This window comes from Schistocerca serialis, chromosome 5, assembly GCF_023864345.2.
Source record: "Schistocerca serialis cubense isolate TAMUIC-IGC-003099 chromosome 5, iqSchSeri2.2, whole genome shotgun sequence".
NCBI lineage: Eukaryota > Metazoa > Arthropoda > Insecta > Orthoptera > Acrididae > Schistocerca > Schistocerca serialis.
Window position 1 is genome coordinate 718238602 of NC_064642.1, and position 12607 is coordinate 718251208.

A 12607-nucleotide genomic window follows, 5' to 3' on the forward strand; every position below is an offset into this window, starting at 1 on the left:
CAGCTCTCAACACAAGTATTGCACTTCAACCACAGATTATTAATTGTACATTGTAGGTACACAGGATTTATTACTGAGGTTTTTGTTTTGTAAAGATAGAAGGAAATAAGCAGGTGCATTTCAAACTATTACAAGGAACTGTTCCACAGCTGAAAAGTCTAGTAGTAGTCAAATATTCATAAAGCAAATGAAAAGAAACAATGCAGTTCACAGTGCTTTAAGGTCCTTAAACTCGGAATGATGCCCACCACAGTGGCCCAGAGTGCAAGGAAAACAGCATGTGGTATATTCAGGCAGTGTAATTTCAAAACAGTGTGGTCTCATAATTATCATTATAACCAGTGTCGTAGAGAATACATCATTCAGCAGCAGACTATTCACAGCCATCTGTTGTTGGCTGTTAGCTGGTGCAGCTGAGTTGACTGCTAACATAAACTGTAGACAACAGTGATGTCATGTCAGGGTTTCAGAAGTTTGCTGAACATGCTGAAAACATACATATTATTAATTGTGCATTGTAGGTACACATAATTTATTACTGAGGTTTTCGTTTTGTTAAGATAGAAGGAAATAAGCAGGTGCAATTCAAACTATTACAAGGAACTGTTCCACAGCTGAAAAGTCTAGTAGTAGTCAAATATTCATAAAGCAAATGAAAAGAAACAATATTATTAAATTTATGCAGATTTCTTTGTGGCCAAAGTTTCAGTAATTCACAGCTTTAAATCCATTGTTACTCAACAGGAAAGAAATAGTCAATGCGGAGAGCAGTGAATGTGTATAGTTGAATGTTCTGCTTGGGCAGAGCACCCAAACTTAAGGTTGGATTGAGCACCACAGTAATTTACTGGTCATGGTCCTTTTGTAGATATACAACCCGGCCTACATTAGACCTTTGCACAGACTTCTTAATCTAGATATTTGGAGACCTACAGTTTAAGGGGAAGTCCAAATCTTGATGCATTATGACCTATTGCACAATAACAAGAATTGGCAGAAGTTAAGTGGAAAAATAAAATCTTCGGACTGGCTGGGTTAAATTCTCAGACATTCGGAACAATATTTCATCATGTAACCATCGAACTCTTAGGACATCATCATGTCTAGATTGACCAGTAGACAAAACTAGCCTTTTATTTCCATTCATTAAAGTGTCGGCAGTTAGCGTAGCAATTTAAGCACATGTTCAGAATTATGGAATTTGTTGCTATTGGAGCCTATCCCCTTTCCTGCTCTGCCACTGTATGTCTGTGACGTATCTTTAAACTTTTTCACATTAATTATGAGCAATCTCAAATAATTCTCAGATTATCAGGAATGATTATCTACTTTCATTATTTAAATATCTGATATTCTCTTTAATTTAACCTTAAAGATATATAATTTTGAACTTAAGCTGTGGATGTGGATTGACCCATGAAATTTTGCTAGTCAAAGTTGCACTCCATTGGAGCCAAATAATTTGCAATTAATGTCTATATAATATGGAAGTCTTGAGTGCTGCTTGATCCAAGATCATTTTTCATTCAAGATCAACTGTTTTATACAACTGGCCCGTAGTCATTCCCTTGATTTGGAATTCAGAAGGGTCTCTCAACAGAACATGCCATTTTTCAGCACACTAACCAGCTTACACCAAATTTAAATGATGAAATATTGCCAACTGTTGTTTCATGTGGTTTATCAAATGCATTTGAGTGTGAAGTCTTCACTGGTCTCCTGCAGAAACAAAAATAATACAATCTTTGAGATCTTGCTAGTAACTGGTTTCCATCCTCTCTAACTTAAAGGCTGTATAATGTCATATGAAGGAATTCAGGAAGTGTATACAACAAAAGAGCGCCTTCAGAATGGAAAATAATTATTACAGGCATACCATAGGGATCGATATTTAGTCTGCTATTGTTTTAGTTAAATGTAAATTGTTTGTCATCATATATCCAAAAAGCTGATAATGCAAATATTATAATCTAGGTGGAGGGAGAAAATTCAGAACTTGAAAATGTAAATATTTTGTAAATTAATAACTGATTCTCCACGATAAAAAAATTCTAATACTCAGGCACTGGAAAGTCCAGTTTGGAATAACAGATAGCTGTCTGACAACGTACTCGCCAGTCTTTCTTCCACCCCCCACCCCCCTCCCTGTGGCAACGCATCCAACAGTCTTTTTCCCCTGTCTGCTCCTCTCCTTTTCTGCCCACCTCTCCCACTTCATTTTGCAGCCTTGTCCTGCTGCCTTCTATCCCTGCATCCTCTGATGCTCTGCCAGACAATGCTCTACTCCCCCCCACCTGTATCTGGCTATTCCTTCCCCTTCCCTGCCCCACTCCAAATTAATGCTTTTGATCAGCACGATAATTGCAGAGTGGCCAGAGATAGAATCTTGTGTGTGTGGTCGAAAGCACAGTGTGTAACTGTCTTTTTGTTTTGCCTGTCCACAACTCAGCGTGTCATCATCATTGTGAATAGCAGTCTATTCTTTCCATAATTGCCTTAAGATGTTTAAATTGAACAACGAAAAATCCAGAATGGGATGTAACAATATTGTGAAAAGGATAGTTGCTACTCACCTTATAGCAGAGATACTGAGTCGCAGATAGGCACAACAAGAAGACTGTCACAAAATAAGCTTTCAGCCAATGAGGCTTTTGTCAAAAATAGACAACAGGCCTGTCATCTATTTTTGACAAAAGCCTCATTGGCTGAAAGCTAATTTTGTGACAGTCTTTTTGTTGTGCCGCTCTGCGACTCGGCATCTCTGCTATATGATGAGTAGCAACTATCCTTGTCATAATATTTTTAGAAGTTTACATTGATAACTACTTCAACAGGAAGTTGCATGTTAATACTTGTTAAGTGTCTATGCTTTGCATTGCAGATATCAGATTTTGGAGATGAAAATGAAGGAAGTTGGTGTTCCCTATTTCCATTCACATGTGTCACATAGTATCGTATTCTGATGTAACTTGTCACTGAGAAAAGAAGTGTTTGTTAAACAGAAGCATGTGGTAGGATAATATGTGAAATCCACTCTGCAACCTCTTGTAAAGAGTGCTTTAAACAGTTGGGTCTGTTGGCAACTGTATATTTGCACCCGTATGCTGTTGGCAATCAATTTTGGCTCAAAAACAATAGAACCATTCATAAAAGAAGTGACATTATCCTTCATTCAGCCTTAGCATGGCATGAAAAGCCATACATATCTTTCATCATTTACTCAGTGGCGTAAAGAACTTAATAAAATGAACTACAAACACAAACGTCTTGATAAGTTCAATACCACAGAAGAATATCTTATTGTGTAATAATATAGAAATGCTTATATGAAAAAAGGGCAGGTGGTAGTGTAACTCAAGACAGTCATCCAAAATGTCAACATTTGCTATATTTTCCTTGAGAAAGTATGTGTAAAATTGGCTCATTCCAAATCATTTGAAGAGATGTCAATTATGATCTGTGGCACATGCAAATAATACTTAAATTCCAGAATTGTGAATGGATGTGGGCAAGCTTTTCTGTGGTTTCCTTTCAACTCAATATTTTGGAAGTGAAATTTTAACATTTAAATATCACAAGCATAAATTCCCATTCTTGCAGTTCCTGATTTTGGTAGTAACTACCTGTACTTGTCACCCTTTAGCAATTCTATTTGACTCTAATATAAATTTGGAAAAGTTGTAATTAATGTAAAAGAAGATATTAATTTTTGGTATCTTTATGAGCAGTTTTCTCAATGTCTAAAGGTTACTGAACCTTTCACATGATATTTTTGTTTATAGTGAAATGAATGCATTCATTTGCAACTATCGTGACCACTGGTTTACAATTCGCCGATTGGGCCAGCAGTGGTTCAATTTGAACTCATTACTTAGTGGACCTGAACTGATTAGTGACACATATTTAGCCATGTTCCTAGCACAGCTGCAGCAAGAAGGTAGACTATTTCTTCTTTTAAATTCATGTGGTTATATAAGCAATTTTTTAAAAATTTGTCAGTGTAGTATGACAAAATGGTTTCATTTTTTCTGTAGGTTATTCTATTTTTGTTGTGTTTGGGGATCTTCCCGAGTCAGAAGCTGACAATTTGTTGCACCTTGCCCCTGCTGTACAGCACGAGAAGCCTCGCCTGCTTGCCACAATTGTGCGCAAAGTTGTTCCTGTAAGTGCTCAAGATTCTGAAGAGGACCAGGACCTACAGAGAGCTGTGAGGCTGAGTCTGACTGACAGTAATCCACCAAGAGTGACACATATACCAATAGAAATTGAACGCAGTCTGAGTACTGACGATACAGAGTTACAAGCAGCTCTCAGACTTAGTTTGCAAGATGAGAGTTCATCACGCGTCACCCCAGCTAATGAGGAAGAAGTAAGTGTGTGATAGTGGATTTCTACACGTGTGCTTATCTTTCTGTAACACAATACCTAAGAATATGCTAAAAGAAATTTATGTTATGGAGATGGTACTGCAGCATGAACAATTTAAGGTAATGAAATGTGTTTACATACATTGATGGAAAATGCAGGATAGAATATATGTATGCATATCACTAATTGAAAAGGAGAAGGTGCACTCAGCATTAGAGAGGTATGTAGATGTGACAATGCCTTAATTTTTGCTTGGGAAAAGTGTTCCATCAGGTTAAGAAACACACTCTCAACTTTTTAAAATTTTCCTCATGGCCTTGCTACTATTGAACACTGCCTTTCCCAACACCAAACTGACATCAGACTTACAAACCCCTTCCTAGTAACCATGACTAACTATATCATCACCCACAAGTACTTCTCCCTTGAAGGTATCGCCTACAAACAAATCCATGGTACAGCAATTGGAACCAGCATAGCACCATCTTATGCCAACCTATTCCTGATCCATCTAAAGGAAACCTTGCTAATAACCCACAATCCCAAACTCCTTGTCTGGTTCAGATTCATTGACGATTTCTTCATGATTTCGACTGATGGTGAGGGCACCCTATCCACATTCATTCAGAAACTCAACACCTTCTCCCCTATTTGCATCACCTGATCCTTCTCAACCCTACAAGCCACCTGCCTCGATGTTGACTACCATCTCAGGTGTGACTACATCAGTACCTCTGTCCATATCAAACCTACCAACCACCAATAATACCTCCACTTTGGTAGCTGCCACCTATTCCTTCCATCCAGCCTAGGCACCAAGTTTATCACATCTGTAGTGACGAGCAGTACCTCTACAAATATGCCAAGGGTCTCACAGCGTCATTCACAGTCCAAATTTACCGTCCTAACCTTGTCCGAAAACAAATTTCCCATGCTTTCTCTCTCCAGTCACCTATTACCTCCATGCACACCTCCACACACATCTATCACATCCCCACTGTCTTGTCACAAAGGAAAACTCCTTTTGTGACTCAGCACCATCTAGGACTGGAGAAACTGTATCATGTTCTCTGCCAGGGTTTTGACTACGTACAGTGTCTAGCTTCTTACTTTCTCCCCCTTTCTCTACTTATCTTCTCTGCTTTGTCCTTCCCCCCTTCCACCCCTCTCACCCAGATCCTCTCCCCATCACATCCCTGTATGCTTCCATGCTTCCACTGGTGGCAGCACAGTATCTGCCTCCACACTTACACAGTTCTTTTCCCCTTCCCCTTCCCCTCTCCCTGTCTGACACCGCCTCCTGACCCCCCCCCCCCCCTGCCCCGCCTGACCCCCACCCCACTTGCCCTCATCTCCACCAGATTGTGCTCAGTGTGTGTGTGTGTGTGTGTGTGTGTGTGTGTGTGTGTGTGTGTGTGGGCGCGCGCGCGCGTCTGCGTGTGCGTGTGTGTGTGTGTGTGTGTGTGTGTGTGTGTGTGTGTGTGTTTTCTATTTCAGAAATCTTAAATATGTAGCAGTCTTCTTCATTGGGTCTATCTGTGACTCAGTGCCTCGTCTGTGTGATGAGCAGCAATCTATCCCCATATTGCTATTATTCCGTTGTGGACTTTTCATTGTTTGACACTCAGCTTTTTCACATACATTTGCAGAGCTCTGCTTGCTACTGACACTACTGCCTGACTGGGCAGGAAGAGATCGTTTCTAGGGCTGACAATGAGGAAATTTAGAGGGTGTGGAGCAAGGAGGAAGAAGAGGACAGGGGAAGTGTTAGGAGAAACCTTGTAAAGTGTGTGTGTTTGTGTTCAGGGGCAGGTTATTGTCAGTGAGGAGCAATATTGAGAGAGAAAAAGAGATATTACAAATAGAAAGTAGAGAACTCAGAGTACATGATAAAGTAGTGATGAGAAAGGTTCTGTTGATTGAGGTACAGTCGACTAGGGAGGTAACAAATGGAGTGACCGACATGAGACAGAAGAGTGGAGTGCTGTGTAAACAAGAGGATAAGGCAATTGGAAGACAATCACTAGCAGAAATTAAGGCCGGGGGGAAGGGGGTGGGGTTGCAGAAATAAAGACTATGTTGCACAGTGAAGTTCTATCTGAACTACTGAGAAAAGGTGATGTTGAGAAGAATCTAAATGGAATTGATGTTGAAACAGCCATTGATTTCAGCGACATGTTTCAGAGCATGATAAGAAACTTCGTCTAGCTAGCATAGGGCCACAGTTTAAGTGGCCTTCATCCAAATGGATAACTTTGTCATGGCCATATCACATGGAATGCTTTGCAAAGGTTTCAGTGAAGGACATGTCTTTCACATGTTTTCTCCTTTAATGGGGTATTAAATGCCAGTAGGGATTAAAAATAAATGGTAGAGGGCAGATCCTTGGGTCTTCCGCAGGGATCAGCCCCATGAGGCAGGGGCTAGGAGCAGGATATGCTTAGCTGCAGAGAAGGATATTGCGTAGGTTCAGAGTTAGTGGAATACTGCATAAGGGAAGGTGAGAAGAATTGTGGTGGAGGATATTCCATTTTTCAGTGTACAATGAGGGCTAATTGAAGCTTTGATGGAGAATATGATTTATTGGTTCCAGTTCTGGATGATACTGAATGAAGACTCTTGTGCTTTTTTGTGGTTCTAAAAGTCATGGGAGATCTCTATCCAGATGAGTAAGTTGTCGGAGGAAGGGGAGGGGTTAGTTTCTATCTGCAAAGGCCTCAGCCAAATTTTCAACAAACTGGGGGCAGGGGCAATTTGTTATTCCAGATGCAACTTTCCCAGGCAGCTAGGTCATGTGGGAGGGCCTTTGGGTGTGGAAAGGGTACTGGCTGTTGAAGTGTGTGCATCGCTGATAGTGTTGGTATCAGCAGAGGTCCTCCTGAAGCATTAGTGAAGGTGACTTGCTGACATGTTAAATGGATGAGGAAGAAAGTGTTCAATTTCTGGAGGAATTAGTGCACCTTACACTTTCATCATGTTCTTCCCTTACACTAATTACATTCCTCCATGTTCCTAACTACCCACAACAACTAAAACTGCAAAACTGCTTTTCAGGCAGCAGTGACGGGATGATGCCGCCCCCCTGCCCCCTCCTGCCGCCCCCCTGCCCCCTCCTGCCCTCCCCCCCCCCCCCCCCCCCCCCCCCCCACACACACACGGAAGAGGGAGAGGTAATTTAAAATCTTTTCTTTGTGCCCTTCAGTTGCTGAGTGCTTTCTTTGGTCATCCCCCATATGCATAAAATGTATATACTAATCTTCTTTAACTAATAATGGTTGATATTTGTCATTTTAGCAGATTGTAATAAATATGTTCATCATTTTCTTTTGCAGTTACTGTTTTCACAATTTTTATTGTTGGCAAATATGTAAAAATATTGGATGTTCCATAAAGGGATGTCTCAGAACTACAGATGCCTTAAAAAAATATTGCTGTCACATCTGTTAGGGATATGTCAGTGTAAGAAGTACTAAAGGGTGTACAGGAAGTTGTGAGGTGCTACCATCATGAAGAAGAGACGGATAGTTTGCAGTAATAGAAAGAAAAAGGTTCGCCACCATTTCGTATTACATTCAGGTGATTCGATATTTGTGATACAACTAGCAAATAAAAACGGAAAATGCAGTTAGTGAGTAACAAAATGACTAAAGAGAGCTGCTTCAAGCCTACAGCTTTGGAAATACATATCACCACCCAAGCGACATTTGTGAATGGGAGAAACGTTAACAAGCTGGAAATTTATTGGCTGCAGCAGTGAATGAATGTACTGAAGAGCCTTATGATTAAATATATTTTCGAGAAACGTTCTCACTTCAGAGAAGTAAATTTGCAAAAGTGTGATAGAGGAAGAGCACCAAACACCAGCTGGATCTGTACAACAGCTTTATCCAGGCAGGACTGCAATTACAAAAGGAAAGGAGGATCTTCTGGATCTCTAACAATACGTACATCCAGTACACCATGATTCTTTTTACAAAGCTGAAGGTTGAAAATAACACACATTAGCTCTGTTGACCATGACAGTGGATCTGGCTAAATGGTTTTTGTTTCTAGTAAAGTTTTTTTTAACTAACCTGCTACAGGGAATTTGATTCAAGATGTTTTGTTTGGCAAGAAATTCCTAGGTTTTTTTAACATTTATAAAAAATATTTTCAGTAGTTGTATTTTTTAAAAACTGATCAAACATTTCTAATGAATTTAAGCATGCAATAAAAAATGGCATTTTTGTTATCTCTTGTGCTGATTTTTCTGTAAGTCTGAGATATTGGTGCTAAACGTTTTATTTCCATATAAGGTAAATGGGAATTACGTACCAACCAGTAAACTCTCGATTCTTTAAAGAATCCAACTCCAATGTCAAAAAAGCTTCAGATGTCTTATTGCAAATGAGTTAGTGTGTTAAATATTTGCTTTAAGCGTGTAAGTGAGAAAAAAATTTAGGAAAGGTTTGAAATTACGATTAAAGCTTGTTAGAAGTCACTAAGTGCTCTTGTTATGGAAACAATGGATGAACATAAACCACATAATTTGTGCTGCATTTTAAGCAAAAACTAGTTTATCATGCATTTCAGTGTTTGGCATTATATCTCCTGAACTGTGTGTCGTGCAATGATATAATCTTGCAGGTACATTCACTGATGTATGTAGGTACTGTCTGCAACGTGTATTGCAAATAGAGTTAATAACAAAGAAGTAACAAATTAAAACGCCGTGTCTGATGTTGAAGTCTTACTGAGTGCTGTTTTAAGCAAAAGCTAGTTCTTCACTTACCTAAATCTTTATGACATCATGTCTCGTGAACTCCCCGAATCATACAATGATGCAATTTTACAGGTACATTCAGTGATACATGTGTATACTGTCTGCATATTGTGTTACCAATAATGTTAGTAGTAAAGATGGCACTGAGCCACCCGAATTTGATTGTTGAAATTTTCATTACAGGCAGCAGATTCAACATTTAGTCAGTTCTGTTTACTGGAGGCACACGTGAGCTCTGTTTCTCAGAGACGATATTATGTACTCCTTTAGTCAGTAATAGGTCTGCTGAATGCTTACACAAACAAAGAAGTAAAACAGATTTCTGAGGGTGTAGCTGATGTATAAAGTAGATGCAAAGGACATGGGGGCAACAATATGCTTTTGTGGAATTTCTAGTTCAATTTAAATTGCACACTTTGTGTTTCTTCCTTTGCTGCATCTATTTTTTGTAGACTGTATAGTGAGGGATTATCTGATCACTTCTGTCAAAACACTGGTCCATACACATTATAGGCAAGACTGACTGCCTGTATGGATTTGTGTTCGACACTGATCCTTTGTATTGAAAAGAAGTGTCACTAATGTTCATCTAGCTGACCTTGTGAGTGCTTATAGCACATACCTTACACAAAGGAGTAATCAATCTGCCCTTCTGCAACCAATATTGAATATGTACTGTAAAAACTGAGTACTGTTCACAAATGAATTTAGATCCTGTAGTGAGCAATTTGTTACTCCCCATGTTGGGAATTTCTTTTTTCTAGACAGATTAAAATATACCATTTTTAGGTATCAGTGTAACAAAAGCGACTCTCCAGTTGTCAGTAACTATTTGCAAGTCTCATTCCTTACATTATTTCCAAATTTTTTGACAAGGTAATGCACTGAGACATTGTCATCAATCTGAATAGTAATGGGTTAGTCAGTCAGTCACACTTTTATATTTCAAAGGGCAGCACTATTGAGGAAGATGATTGTACCTTCAAGTGACCACATAATAGAAATTTAAGCTGATAAAATCTACAACGTACTGCTGTTTCTTTGCCATTATATTGGATTGCAAAGTAAAGTCTGACAGGCAGATAAGACTCCCTAAGTGCTGCAGTTTTTCTCCATTACCCAAGTATTTTAAATTTCGATATGAAATGCGCCCTCTCTTACACTTACATTTTAGTTAGCTGTGTGCCTAGCACAACACAGCACAGTAACATAATGTCCTACTTCACAGGAGGACTCAAATGATGACAATCGGAAGATACAACATATAGCACAGCTTGGACGTCATTCAGAACTTAATTCAGCTATATTGACAGTGGATAATAACCACAAAGTACGCACACAGCATTCGGAACAGCTGTGGCTAGAAGAAGCTACAGCCGTTGCTATTGGTTGGCACACACCACGGACAGAGCGCGAGATGCGGCACAGAGGGAACGCCTAGCACAACCTAGGCATAAATACCGGACTTGTTCCACACTGGAATCGGTATCAGACAGCACCTGAAGAAGACTGTGAGTCACGCAGTTGAAATATCATGCAGGAAAGACGCAAATAACTGGCAGAAACCCGATTAATCAACATGACAATGCCTCACTGGGAAAGCTTGAAGAATTACAAGTTACGTATTGTCAAAAATACCCCACTTGCCATGAATATAATTTATCAACAGAAATAATCAACAGAGTAGAAAGTTTTAAGTACTTGGCTGAATGCATTGATGGGAACCTAAAATGGATATGCCATCTAGCTGACTTGTTAAAAGTTTAGGTTCAGGTGCTTTTGCCATAAAAGTAATTACCAACTTTGGGAATATACAAACCAATAAATTAACATATTTTGCAAATTTTCATTTACTGATGTCCTACATGTTAATATTCAGAGGGAACTCCTCACATGGGCAAAAACTGTTTGTTGCACAAGATAAACTGAATAGCGTGGAATTATATGTGGAGCTCACACATCAGGCATCTGTTTAAACAGTTAGTTATATCAACCACATCTCATAGTACATTTGTATAGTTGTGAAATTTGTTGGTAAGAATCAGTTGTGATCAAGAGTAGCAGAGGTATTCACCAATACAGTACTAGAAGGAAAAATGATCTGCACTTGACTCCTGTGGATCTAAATTTGACTCATAAAAGATTGCAGTACTCAGATATAAAATTCTGACAGACAGCAGAGGTGTTTTCAAATTTAGATTAAAATTGTGTTTTCTTAATAACTCCTCCTATACCATACAGGAATTCTTGAATAGAAATAATTATTTACATAACTAACAAATGTGATGTCTTTTGTTAAGAGCACTTGTGGTATATTATTTATGTACTAATTTATTATGATTCCAGTTTTGGGAGCTAGTTGAAGAGACTGAGTAATTAAAATGATTAAGTTAGGCATTTGCAACAAAAGAAAAATAAAGGGTAAATACATAAAATAAAGGAAAGGCAACCACTCACCTGTAGCTGACTGATTTTTCTACAAACCTGCCCATGGCCACGGCAAGACTCGATTATCAATAGCAGTTGCGGTGCAGGTGGGATTGGTGAGGGGATAGGGAAGGGCACTTGAGCTGAGAGTAGGGTGATGGGGTAGTATGAGACAGGTCTTTCACATATATCTGAGTCAGTACAACAAGATGACAGAGTCCAGAGGATGGATCACATAAAGAGTTGGGAGAGGGGGAAAGTGAGGGGAGCAAAGGAGAGGAAGGTGGAGGTGAGTAGGGAGGCCAGGAGGGAACAGGAAAGGGAGTTGGATAGAGAGGTAGAGGGGTGACGGGGAGGGGGGGGGGGGGGGGGGGGGGAAAGCATGCCATATGAGGGAATTACGAAGAGTGATGGGACAAGCCGTTACATGATCTGTTTGGGGAAGGAGCAGTGTGGACAGAAAAGAGAAGGGAAAAGGTAAGTAGAGGCAGTGGAAAACAAGTTAGCAGAGGTTTAGGCCAGGGGAATTGCAAGAGAGCAGCTTGTGCTGAAGAAAGAATTCCGACGTGCATAGTTCAAAGAAACATTTGCTGGAATGGAGTATACAAATGGCCCGTGTAGTGGCAAGGCTGTTGTTGTCATTAGTGTTGTGATGTGGAGCATTGGATGGTCAAGCCTACACAGTTTGGTGGTGAGCATTCATAAAGTAGACAGTTGATTACTTGTCATGCCCACATAGAATACTGTACAGAAACTGCAGCATAGCTCTTACGTAACATGGCTGTTTCACACGTGGCCCTGCCTTTAGTGGGTAGGAAATTGCTGTAACTGGACTGTGGTAGGAGCTGGTGGGCAGTGGACAGGTCTTGCACCTTGGTTGATCTTAAGGGAATGGCCTATGTGATGTAGGAATGGGAGCAAGATTAGAATAGGGATGGATAAGGATTTTCTGTTGGTTGGTTGTGTGGTGGAACAGTGGGTAGGATTCCCTTCATCTTGGAACATGGCGAGAGGGAGTTAAACTACTGGTGAAAGAAGTGGTTGCACTCT

The 12607-nt window shown here is 39.8% G+C and overlaps 1 protein-coding gene across 2 annotated transcripts in view; it reads left to right on the plus strand.

Moving 5' to 3' along the window:
• Positions 1-12607, plus strand: part of LOC126481171 (ataxin-3-like) — a 164510-nt gene that overhangs the window by 120484 nt on the left and 31419 nt on the right. For both annotated transcript variants that reach the window (XM_050104739.1, XM_050104740.1), the window contains 2 exons: positions 3783-3937; positions 4035-4369. In XM_050104739.1, the coding sequence (XP_049960696.1) occupies positions 3783-3937; positions 4035-4369 (490 nt within the window). The remainder of the gene's footprint in view (positions 1-3782; positions 3938-4034; positions 4370-12607) is intronic.